This window comes from Chanos chanos, chromosome 7 (genome assembly GCF_902362185.1).
Source record: "Chanos chanos chromosome 7, fChaCha1.1, whole genome shotgun sequence".
Classification (NCBI taxonomy): domain Eukaryota; kingdom Metazoa; phylum Chordata; class Actinopteri; order Gonorynchiformes; family Chanidae; genus Chanos; species Chanos chanos.
The window spans coordinates 7245164-7257663 of record NC_044501.1 but is presented as its reverse complement, the minus strand read 5'-3'; the positions used below and the strand labels follow the sequence as shown (position 1 = coordinate 7257663).

Below are 12500 nucleotides of genomic sequence, written 5' to 3'. Positions count from 1 at the left end.
AAACCTAACTACTTAGCTGTGGCGGTTAACAGATACCTGTTCAACAAGGACTTTGGAGGCCCAGATTATGTATATTACCACCATAGGTTGGTGCGAATTTGGGCAGAGACTCAGACGAGAACCTGTTACAACAGGTGTGCTTTAGTTCCAACAGGAACCTGTTACAACAGGTGTGCTTTAGTTCCAATGGGAACCTGTTACAACAGGTGTGCTTTAGTTCCAACGGGAACCTGTTACAACAGGTGTGCTTTAGTTCCAATGGGAACCTGTTACAACAGGTGTGCTTTAGTTCCAACAGGAACCTGTTACAACAGGTGTGCTTTAGTTCCAACAGGAACCTGTTACAACAGGTGTGCTTTAGTTCCAACAGGAACCTGTTACAACAGGTGTGCTTTAGTTCCAACAGGAACCTGTTACAACAGGTGTGCTTTAGTTCCAATGGGAACCTGTTACAACAGGTGTGCTTTAGTTCCAACAGGTGGTGGTGTGACTCAGTGATGGTGTGTCATGTCCTGTCACTGACTGGATGTCGGGAGAATCTGGTCCTATGAAGATCCCACTGTTTGGACTCGTAGGCCTCTCTGTGGCTACTGAACATCCAGACGTTAAACTGGTTGTAACATTTTTGATTTTACGAAGTCAAACCACTGGCGTGTCTCTTCAAAGAGGCAAGAGGCAGCTGTACCTGTCACTTCTCAGGATCAATCCTGGACTTCAGAGTCACACACACACACACACACACACACACACACACACACACAGGAAGAAAACAGAGTCCGTGCTTTTTACAGCTGTTCCCACAAAAGGTTTAAAACAATGAAAAAAGACTTTTATTTATCCCACTGACTACAGTTGAACTGTACTGAGACTGTCATGGTGGAGCGAGGGAGATGGAGGCACCGTACTAAAGCACTCTTAGAGTACTATGGAGTACTACGTGCTTTACTCCAGTGTACGGTGGTACTCTGGAGCTGTCAGAGGCTCAGTACAGAGAAATGAGATTCAGCAGAGCTCTAGTACTTACTCCACACCCTTAAACATCTGTCTGGGATTCAAACCAATAACCCTCTGAGCCCTAATCTACTGAGTCACCGCCGCCAGTGAGGCTGGAGCCCCTTTCTCGTTTTGTCCTGGTTTGGCATCTGTCTCCCCCGTAGAAAGCCTTAACGTCAAAACTCAAATCCCTTATATCCTAAACTCATATCCTAGATAAGAGCGTTGTAGGAGTGACTGGCTGGATTCTATATCTTTTGATCTAAACTTTGTGCATGGTCGGCCCAAAACAATCTTCAAAAGCTAATCTCTTGTGACTATTATTTTTTTTTTTTTTTTAAAACAGCACATCTGAACACAGCAGTGAGTCATCTGAGAGCCCCGTGTGTGTGTGTGTGTGTGTGTGTGTGTGTGTTGTTTGCTGCGGCAGGCAGACCAGCATACTGAACAGGACAAACAGGAAGTGTCACTTTCAGCAACCACACGAGAAGAGAAAACAATCGTGGTGCGACCAGAGACGGTCGGAGCAACTCGATAGCGTGAACGTTCAATACAAATGTTTATTTCATACAAATGTTTGGAGTTTGTGAACGTGAAACACATTTTGTGACAGTATAATGTCTTTTTTTTTTTTTAGTATAATAAATGTTAGCCTGTGAGGGCTGCAGTTGAGTGTGTGGTTGAGGTGTAATTTTAGTAGGAATGATTTAATTACACACGCACACACACACACATGCACACGCACGCACACACACACACGAACACACGAACACGCACACACACAGCTGCACATACACACTCATACACGCACAAACACACACACTTATGTATAAATATTACACACACAGTAAAAAGTGAGGCACAGTCACATTGTGAGACGGGTTCATACAAAGTTCACCAGTCTTCAGAGAAAAACAAAACAAAAGTCTCAGTGATAAAAAATTGACTTCTCTGATTCAATAACAGTACAAAACATATGCAGAGTTTCATTTGGTGGCAGATTCATCATGATACGAAATAAAGGGCTGGAAAAAAACATACAAAATCCCCATTCATCTGTGAATTTTTAACAGGTCAATCACAAACCTGCAATTCCACTAAGTCTTCCCAGGGGGCGCTATCAGCCAGTTTCTTTTTTTTTTCTTTTTTCACACTGGGGAAACATTATGAATCATCATCGTCAACGACCGTCTGAATCAGACAATGCGCCACAATGCACTTTCAGCCCGAAACAGACAGATTCTCAAAACTGTTACCGAAACATCCCTTGTAACAAATGTGTTTCATTTGACCTGAAGTGTTTGCTGAATGTTTTCTGTCATCGAATCGGGTCTGAACTTCACACACCTGCTTCTCTCCTTCTCTCCAGCAATGCCTCCGAATGGAAACAAATTCATTGATCTAGCTGGGGTCTGACACAAATCCTTCAATCAATACAAAAAAAACCCCCCAAACAAACAAACAAAAAAACCCCCAAAAAAACCCTGAAGCAGGAGCTGCTCCCTTTACACTGGTTGGCTCCAAACCAAAGCAGAGACATCAGATTTGCTTTCTGGTTTCCCATTTGATGTTGTTGGCACACACCAATCTCAATTACTCCCTCGCCTCACGACTGCTCTGCCTCCAAGTCAAAGAGATAAACAAGCTTTTCACTCACTCATCACTGCATTATTGTACTTTGTTTTGTTTTTTTTAATTCCTTTTGGCAGGACTTTCAGATACTGGACTCGGAAACTTTTAAAATGGTGGAAAGAGAGCAGGACACGAGAGACGGGAGCGAAAAAAAAGTCCCCGTGGTTCTCCCGTGCCGCTAAAACTGTCCTCTAGTCCAATTACAAGTCCCCGCAGTCGGGCCGTTTTAAACGGATGAGGCGCAGTCAAAACGCTTTAACATCTCCATGTGTCAAGAATGAGTCAGACACTGAAATGATTAAAAGAATAATTAAAAAAAAAAAAAGGTACCTCAGATGCCTGAGTCATTTTGGGTAAACAAACTGAAGTGTCCTAAAAAAAACCCAACTGTGGGTTGAATATTCACAAACACTCTCTCACCAGACCTCTGTCTTTGGCTCCTTTTCTGTACTGACCTCGCCGTGAACCGTGCCTGCCGCGAGGAATCGCAGGGACCTCTGATACGCCGCTACAGCAAAAGTCTTTGTTGGCTGTAAAAATTCATCGAAAAAGTCAAAAACGCCCATCGATCCATCAGCCCCAGTCGAGATAATCATTTATCAGAAATCATCACACTGAACTAAAATGAGGCATCTTGGCAAGCAGGAGTGTTTTTTTAGTTTGTTTGTTTGTTTGTTTGTTTTTTTAAGTTGATTAACAGAAACATTCCACAAGACCGGCGACGTGAGTTGTACTCTCACTGACGGCAGTGGTTGTTGCCGTTTTGGCCTTTCTTTGTAACCCCAGTTACTGTTTAATTTGAGACACACGGGTAGCGTAGTGTAAGTGACCTGTTTATGACCTCTGTCTGTCCTAAATGAATGACACGTGTCCCCTCAGAATCACCCCCAAACTCAGTCACTCCATTTCTGACTGGATATTCTGTGTGTGCGTGTGTGTGTGTGTGTGTGTGTATCTGAGTGACTCTATAAAATATTTATATACAGATAAAACATGAACATGAACATGTTTGCTTGAAGAAAAAAAAAAACAAGACAAAATGTGTATGTGTATGTGTGTGTGTGTGTGTGTGTGTGTGAGAGAGAGAGAGACACTATAAACAAAATGCACCTGAATAGTTTGAATGCAGTTACAGCAGTGAAAAGGTAGTCACTTAGAACCACGTGGCCACCCCTATCGCCCCATGCGGAGTGGAAGCCATCGTTGCTATAGAAACCTCCCCAGAGGAGGAGGAGGAGGAGGAGGAGGAGGATGAGAAGGAGTGTAGAGTCGCAGTAGAGCGGGTTGTCCACTCATATCCACATGCAATAAATCGTTCAAAAAAAAAAAAAAGAAGAAAAGATCAAGTCTCCAAAAAAAAAAAAAAAGAAAATCGAAAGAGAATTGGTCGATTCACAGTGTGTCTGTTTTTTTTTTCAAACGGTCGCGAAACTCTGCACGCCAGAGGCAGGGAAGCTGAGGGTTGTTTAAAAAAAAAAAAATAGCCTCGCGTATCACAGATAAATCCGTCCACGAGTCTGTCTGTCTGTCTGTCTGTCTTTAGTGGTTCGTTTAACGGTCTTCAGCTCCATTGGCTTCTCCTGTCCTCCATTACAGATATGTCTCTCTGATTTGACAATATGTAGACACAAGCATGTCCATGTTCCAGTCCTCTCTCTCTCTCTCTCTCTTATTATATCTCTCAACCAATAATAACCAACTGAACAAAAGCAAAGGGAAAAGAAAGAAATATATTCCAATATTTGATATATATTTATATATATATATATTTATAGATATTCATATATATAATATATAAAAATCGAAAATTAAAAAATAAACTGCAAACCCCCGAAAAAATACAACCTTTTGAAGACAATGAAATTAGCTTGTGAGTGACCCAAAAAAAAAAAAAACAAAAACAAAAACAAAAACAAAGCACCGAGCTCTTCTCAGACGGACGTCTCGGACTGGAGCCGGAGGACGAACTTGTGCGATTTGGGGTCGATGAATTCCTCTGAGAGTTTGATGAAGGGGATGGCCTTGGTGGTGACCACCAGGCTGAAGTCTATGCATTTGAGCAGGAAGACAGCGCCGTCTTTCAGGCCGCTGGTGACGGAGGCCTCGCTGATCAGCGTCCACTGCTTGGCCAGCCAGTGATCACGGCTGTACTGCAGCGTAGGGCCCGGGGTCAGGTAACTCTCTAGAAACGCCTGCAGAGAGAAAGAGAGACAGAGAGAGAGACAGAGAGAGAGAGACAGAGAGAGAGAGAAAGAGAGACAGAGAGAGAGAGAGAGACAGAGAGAGAGAGAGAGAGAGAGAGAGAGACAGAGAGACGGAGTGAGAGAGTGAGAGAGAGAGGGAGTGAGAGAGATAGAGAGAGAGAGGGAGAGAGAGACAGAGAGACGGAGTGAGAGAGTGAGAGAGAGAGAGAGAGAGAGAGAGAGTGAGAGTGAGAGAGACAGAGAGAGAGAGTGAGAGAGAGACAGAGAGACGGAGTCAGAGAGTGAGAGAGAGAGAGAGAGAGAGTGAGAGAGATAGAGAGAGTGAGAGAGTGAGAGAGAGTGAGAGAGTGAGAGAGAGAAAGAGAGAGAGAGAGTGAGAGAGATAGAGAGAGATAGGGAGAGAGACAGAGAGGTGTGGGGTGGGGTGGGGGAGTGGTGGTGTTAGAAAGAGAGATTCACAGAGACTGAGCAACAGGACGGAAAATGTAAAAGAAAACAGATAAAATCATTGGCAAAAACTGAAAGAGATTTAGGAACACTATAATCATTCTGACAATACCCGACGGAGGGACAAATGGGTGGATGGACAGATGGATGGACGGATGGATGGATATGTAGATGGATGGTATTAACTAATGGCTTGTAACAGAGAACAACAATTGTTATGGTGTTATGTTGTTTGTAATGTTGTCCACCTGTTGCTGTATGACTGTATATATAACTATATATGTATGTATGTGTGTGTGTGAGTGCGTGTGTGTGTGTGTGTGTGTGTGTGTGTATGGGTATGCATATATATATAAATATGTGTGTGTGTGTGTTTGTGTTGAACATTGTGTGTGTGTCTTGCCTTGGGAGTCATGTTGTTGGTGATGCAGAAGGCCAGGTGTTGTTGGATTCTCTCCATGCTGTGGCAGTGCTGCTGCCTAGTGGTGCGGAGGTATTTCTGCAGGGCGCGGGCCATGGAGGGGAAGATGGCCTGAGCTGCCTCACGGGGGTCCATCACGTCTCCGGGGGACTTCTTCTGCTCCTCCTCCTGCATGCGCCGGATATGTGTAAACGCCTCCTCCACTGCCACCACCAGTCTGAACACACGGACAGTAACAGTGAGCTGACCACCATGGCTTCAAATCTACCCCTTAATTATGTCAGTCGATAATTCGATTCAGTTCCTTATGCTAGACGAATTACTGGTAAACTGGTTATGTTTCCTTACTGTCCCCTAAAAGAGTCTTTCAACATTCAATTTCAAGACATTTCACTAATACAACTTCGCAAACACAGATAAACATTAATGTTGTAACTATACAGAGAGGCTTTCAGGAGACTGGCGTCCTTATGCAGCCATTTAAATCTGCTATATCTATGTACATCTACCATATACTATACTATAACATATATACTGCATACTCTCCTTGTTTTTCTGCTCTGTCGTCCAGTTCACCTTTATCATTTTATGGTCTGGGCACTGATTTTTTTTTCAGTGTTTCGACTGCGACTTTTTCTCACGTGGGAACAAGTCGTTCGGTTCACGTGAACGTCCGAGCGCCCGCGCTGGCTCGTCGCCAGGGCGTCTCACCTGGCTTTGCGTTTGCGGACTCGTCTCTCGTGTTCGGCCTCCTCGTAGTACAGCTCGTTGTGGCTGGCGTCTCGCCTGCGGGCTGCGGCGGCGATCATGGCCCGCGACTGGGACTGGGCCAGACCGGTGGCCGCGTTGTTCCCCGGACCTGAGAAGAAAACGATGCGTCAAAGTCTCTCCGTCTCTCATAACCGAACTCGGGTTCCGCTTTGTGTCCGGTCTCAGGGCAGGATAGATGAGATAAGAACTATTTAAACGATCTCTTTAAGCCTTTCTTTTTTTCTTTTTTCTTTTTTTTTTCGACAAAAGGCTTCTGTCACCAACTCATAAAACTCACAAATCACGCCAGGCTGTTTCTCTCGAACGCAATTTGAATAAACGTCTTTGTTCATCTTGGCGCAGAACAGAGCTCGTGCGTGCTCAGCAGATGTCTTCTAGAACATTCCTCTCCTTTGAAGAGCCCTCTGACGGTGCTGGATCGTTAACAGTGAGCTGACATGGTTTGGTACCATACTGCTTTAGTCTCTTTTTTCTTTTTTTTTCTTTCTCCCTTCTGCTTGCACGGGTGAGAAGGCCAGAAGGCTAATTCAACTGCCTCAACCGTTCCTAAACCGACTGAGAGCCACACACATACCGCCGATATCTAAATAGCTGTGAACAGTTCCAGAGAAATCTCCTATTTCGGCCAAAACACAGAGCTGACGATATCTCCTACAACTCCCTGGCGTCTCATTCCAGAAACAAAACCACCGACTGAGATACAGCTGCAACCTCAACAAAATCATCAACGAAGTCTGAAAAGTCTGAAATGTGCACTTCAACTTCTTTCCTCACCCTCACACACACACACACACACACACACACACACACACAATCTCATCAATATTCAAATATTCAAATTCAAACCATCTCTGGTGCCTTATGTCTTCGGGCGGAGCTGAGTGTCCTCCTCAGTAAACATCCTGGGAAACATCAAAGATATTGTTCTGCGCATGTAATTATGGGGCGGGGGGTGTGTGTGTATGTGTGTGTGTGTGTGGGGGGGGGAGTGTTCCATTAATATGGAGAGGATCTGCGTCTTCCTGAACCTGATGTGAAGGCGTGTGAAGAGTGGGTTGGATCTTCTGAATAAGTCATATAGCAGCCAGCCCCAGGAAAAGTTGATTTATTCATCTTTCTACAGGGCAGGGGAAGAGGAGAAACCTCCTACGTTATCAACTGCCGCGAAACATTACACTTAAACTCCTGTCTGCTTCAACAACACAGCAGCTTCAGCGCTTTTGTCTGTAGTGCTCATTAAGAACGTACCCCAGAAGACAAAAACAGCCTTAGACCTGTGCAGTCTGATACCGCAGTGGACGTAAACCGGTGAACCGTCACATCCTAACCACGTCGCCCCCCCCCCCCCCCCCCCCCCCCCACTACGGCACCGTCTCATCCGTCATTCGTTAAAAGCGGCCGAGCGCGAGCGGGAGCGTGAGCCGAGGCCGAGAGGAAAAGGGCGGCGCGGAGTTTTCCCTCCAGAACAGCACACCTGAGTCTCTGATTCAGAGAGGCCTTTCACGCTTGGTTTAAAGGATCTAGTATGTTTGGGTAAAGCTGCAGTAAAACCCTGAGGCACACCCCCCTCCCCCCACCCCATCCCATCCCATCCCACCCCCTCCACAACCACCAAGAGGAGACTACCCTACAAAAAAACCCCCAAAAAACGTAAAAATCTATTTGATTTGCTCAGATACTGCATTGCTACAGTTACAGTTACAGTCCAATGGCAGGTAAACAGGGAACGTTTGTCACACATCACGTGTGCTCTGGGGAACCATATAGACGGTGCGCGGAGGGACTTCTAAAGCGAGACGAAAAAAAAAAAAAACCCGTCTGTATCTCCTCAGGCGTGGGAGAAGCAGAGAACGGTGCTTTCCCCGGGTTCTCTGGCTGATCTGGAGGAGGAGGACGTCAGAGAGAACCGACGGTATTGATCAAATGTTAGCGGCTCTCTGCTCCCCGCGCTGGGACCCACACAAACGAAAAATACTGTTGAGTTCACAGTGAATAAAAAAAATACTGAGCCTAGAGGAGAGAGAGAGAGAGAGAGAGAGAGAGAGAGAGAGAGAGTGAGAGAGTGAGAGAGAGAGAAAGTGAGAGAGAGAGAGAGACAGAGAGAGAGAGAGAGAGAGAGAGAGACGGAGAGACAGAGAGAGAGAGAGAGGGAGAGAGAGAGAGTGAGAGAGTGAGAGAGAGAGAGACAGTGAGAGAGAGAGTGAGAGAGAGAGAGAGAGAGAGAGACAGAGAGAGAGAGAGAGTGAGAGAGAGAGACAGAGAGGGAGAGAGAGAGGGAGAGAGAGAGAGAGAGAGAGAGAGAGAGAGAGAGTGAGAAAGGGAGGGAGGGAGATAAAAAGAAATAAAATCTGCTGCTAAAACTAAAGGGAACAGCTGCCTCCTGCCTCTGACATGTTGTGTTTCCAACTATCAGGGTGGATCTTCTCTGAGCGAGAGAGAGAGAGAGAGAGAGAGAAAAAAACGTTTCCGCGCTCCCTGGAGACCTTTTCTGAAGTCGATTTGAGAAACAATGAAGCAGGCGTTTGAGTTTGTTGCGGCGCAAACAGATAAAGGGATGTGTGTGTGTGTGTGTGTGTGTGTGTGTGTGTGTGAGAGAGTGTATGAGAGGAAGAGGGAGAGAGTAGTGAGCAGTTTTAAGACTGACAGAGATGAGAGAAGAAAAGAAAAGAAAAAAAAACAAAGCGAAATGGGTAGATGAGAGAGAAAACCTGCCATCAATACTAACTACAAATATAAGGATATTCTTCAATATTAACTATAAATATAAGGATATTCTTCAATACTAACTACAAATATAAGGATATTCTTCAATACTAACTATAAAAATAAGGATATTCTTCAATATTAACTACAAATATAAGGATATTCTTCAATACTAACAATAAATATGAGGATATTCTTCAATACTAACTATAAATATAAGGATATTCTTCAATATTAACTATAAAAATAAGGATATTCTTCAATACTAACTATAAAAATAAGGATATTCTTCAATATTAACTACAAATATAAGGATATTCTTCAATACTAACTATAAATATAAGGATATTCTTCAATATTAACTATAAAAATAAGGATATTCTTCAATACTAACTATAAAAATAAGGATATTCTTCAATACTAACTATAAATATAAGGATATTCTTGGGTATGGAGTTCTTCAATAATTCAGCCAGTGGAGTTTTATTCCATTTCCTCTGAAGCAGAGACCTCCCCAAGCGCACACACCACACAGAGAGCAATACACCAAACACAACCCACACACAGGGGCTCTCACACCCAACTCCACCAAACACAACCCACACACAGGGGCTCTCACACCCAACTCCACCCTAATACACCAAACACAACCCACACACAGGGGCTCTCACACCCAACTCCACCCTAAATCTACCCAACACAACCCACACACAGGGGCTCTCACACCCAACTCCACCAAACACAACCCACACACAGGGGCTCTCACACCCAACTCCACCCTAAATCTACCAAACACAGCCTACACACAGGGGCTCTCACACCCAACTCCACCCTAAATCTACCAAACACAACCCACACACAGGGGCTCTCTCACCCAACTCCACCCTAAATCTACCCAACACAACCCACACACAGGGGCTCTCACACCCAACTCCACCCTAAATCTACCAAACACAACCCACACACAGGGGCTCTCACACCCAACTCCACCCTAAATCTACCAAACACAACCCACACAAGAGGGCTCTCACACCCAACTCCACCCTAAATCTACCAAACACAACCCACACAAGAGGGCTCTCACACCCAGCTCCACCCTAAATCTACCAAACACAACCCACACAAGAGGGCTCTCACACCCAACTCCACCCTAAATCTACCAAACACAGCCTACACACAGGGGCTCTCACACCCAGCTCCACCCTAAATCTACCAAACACAACCCACACACAGGGGCTCTCACACCCAACTCCACCCTAAATCTACCAAACACAGCCTACACACAGGGGCTCTCACACCCAACTCCACCCTAAATCTACCAAACACAACCCACACACAGGGGCTCTCACACCCAACTCCACCCTTAATCTACTAAACACAGCCCACACACAGGGGCTGTCACACCCAACTCCACCCTAAATCTACCAAACACAACCCACACACAGGGGCTCTCACACCCAACTCCACCCTAAATCTACCAAACACAACCCACACACAGGGGCTGTCACACCCAACTCCACCCTAAATCTACCAAACACAGCCCACACACAGGGGCTGTCACACCCAACTGCACCCTAAATCTACCAAACACAACCCACACACAGGGGCTCTCACACCCAACTGCACCCTAAATCTACCAAACACAACCCACACACAGGGGCTCTCACACCCAACTCCACCCTAAATCTACCAAACACAGCCCACACACAGGGGGCTCTCACACCCAGCTCCACCCTAATACACCAAACACAACCCACACACAGGGGCTCTCACACCCTACTCCACCCTAAATCTACCAAACACAGCCCACACACAGGGGCTCTCACACCCAACTCCACCCTAAATCTACCAAACACAACCCACACACAGGGGCTCTCACACCCAACTCCACCCTAAATCTACCAAACACAGCCCACACACAGGGGCTCTCACACCCAACTCCACCCTAAATCTACCAAACACAACCCACACACAGGGGCTCTCACACCCAACTCCACCCTAAATCTACCAAACACAACCCACACACAGGGGCTCTCACACCCAACTCCACCCTAAATCTACCAAACACAACCCACACACAGGGGCTCTCACACCCAACTCCACCCTAAATCTACCAAACACAACCCACACAAGAGGGCTCTCACACCCAACTCCACCCTAAATCTACCAAACACAGCCTACACACAGGGGCTCTCACACCCAGCTCCACCCTAAATCTACCAAACACAACCCACACACAGGGGCTCTCACACCCAACTCCACCCTAAATCTACCAAACACAGCCTACACACAGGGGCTCTCACACCCAACTCCACCCTAAATCTACCAAACACAACCCACACACAGGGGCTCTCACACCCAACTCCACCCTTAATCTACTAAACACAGCCCACACACAGGGGCTGTCACACCCAACTCCACCCTAAATCTACCAAACACAACCCACACACAGGGGCTCTCACACCCAACTCCACCCTAAATCTACCAAACACAACCCACACACAGGGGCTCTCACACCCAACTCCACCCTAAATCTACCAAACACAGCCCACACACAGGGGCTGTCACACCCAACTGCACCCTAAATCTACCAAACACAACCCACACACAGGGGCTCTCACACCCAACTGCACCCTAAATCTACCAAACACAACCCACACACAGGGGCTCTCACACCCAACTCCACCCTAAATCTACCAAACACAGCCTACACACAGGGGCTCTCACACCCAACTCCACCCTAAATCTACCAAACACAGCCTACACACAGGGGCTCTCACACCCAACTCCACCCTAAATCTACCAAACACAGCCCACACACAGGGGCTCTCACACCCAACTCCACCCTAAATCTACCAAACACAACCCACACACAGGGGCTCTCACACCCAACTCCACCCTAAATCTACCAAACACAGCCCACACACAGGGGCTCTCACACCCAACTCCACCATAAATCTACCAAACACAACCCACACACAGGGGCTCTCACACCCAACTCCACCCTAAATCTACCAAACACAACCCACACACAGGGGCTCTCACACCCAACTCCACCCTAATACACCAAACACAGCCCACACACAGGGGCTCTCACACCCAGCTCCACCCTAAATCTACCAAACACAACCCACACAAGAGGGCTCTCACACCCAACTCCACCCTAAATCTACCAAACACAGCCTACACACAGGGGCTCTCACACCCAGCTCCACCCTAAATCTACCAATCACAACCCACACACAGGGGCTCTCACACCCAACTCCACCCTAAATCTACCAAACACAACCCACACAAGAGGGCTCTCACACCCAACTCCACCCTAAATC

General features: G+C 46.3%; 1 protein-coding gene across 1 annotated transcript in view; it reads right to left on the bottom strand.

Moving 5' to 3' along the window:
* Positions 1-4528: 4528 nt before the first annotated feature.
* The window catches only part of LOC115817011 (vang-like protein 1), a 45036-nt gene continuing 37064 nt past the window's right edge, over positions 4529-12500 (bottom strand). The window contains exons 7-9 of the mRNA XM_030780243.1: positions 6409-6556; positions 5680-5914; positions 4529-4817 (exon numbers count right to left, since the gene is read on the bottom strand). Of these exons, the coding sequence (XP_030636103.1) occupies positions 4557-4817; positions 5680-5914; positions 6409-6556 (644 nt within the window). The 3' untranslated portion in view covers positions 4529-4556. The remainder of the gene's footprint in view (positions 4818-5679; positions 5915-6408; positions 6557-12500) is intronic.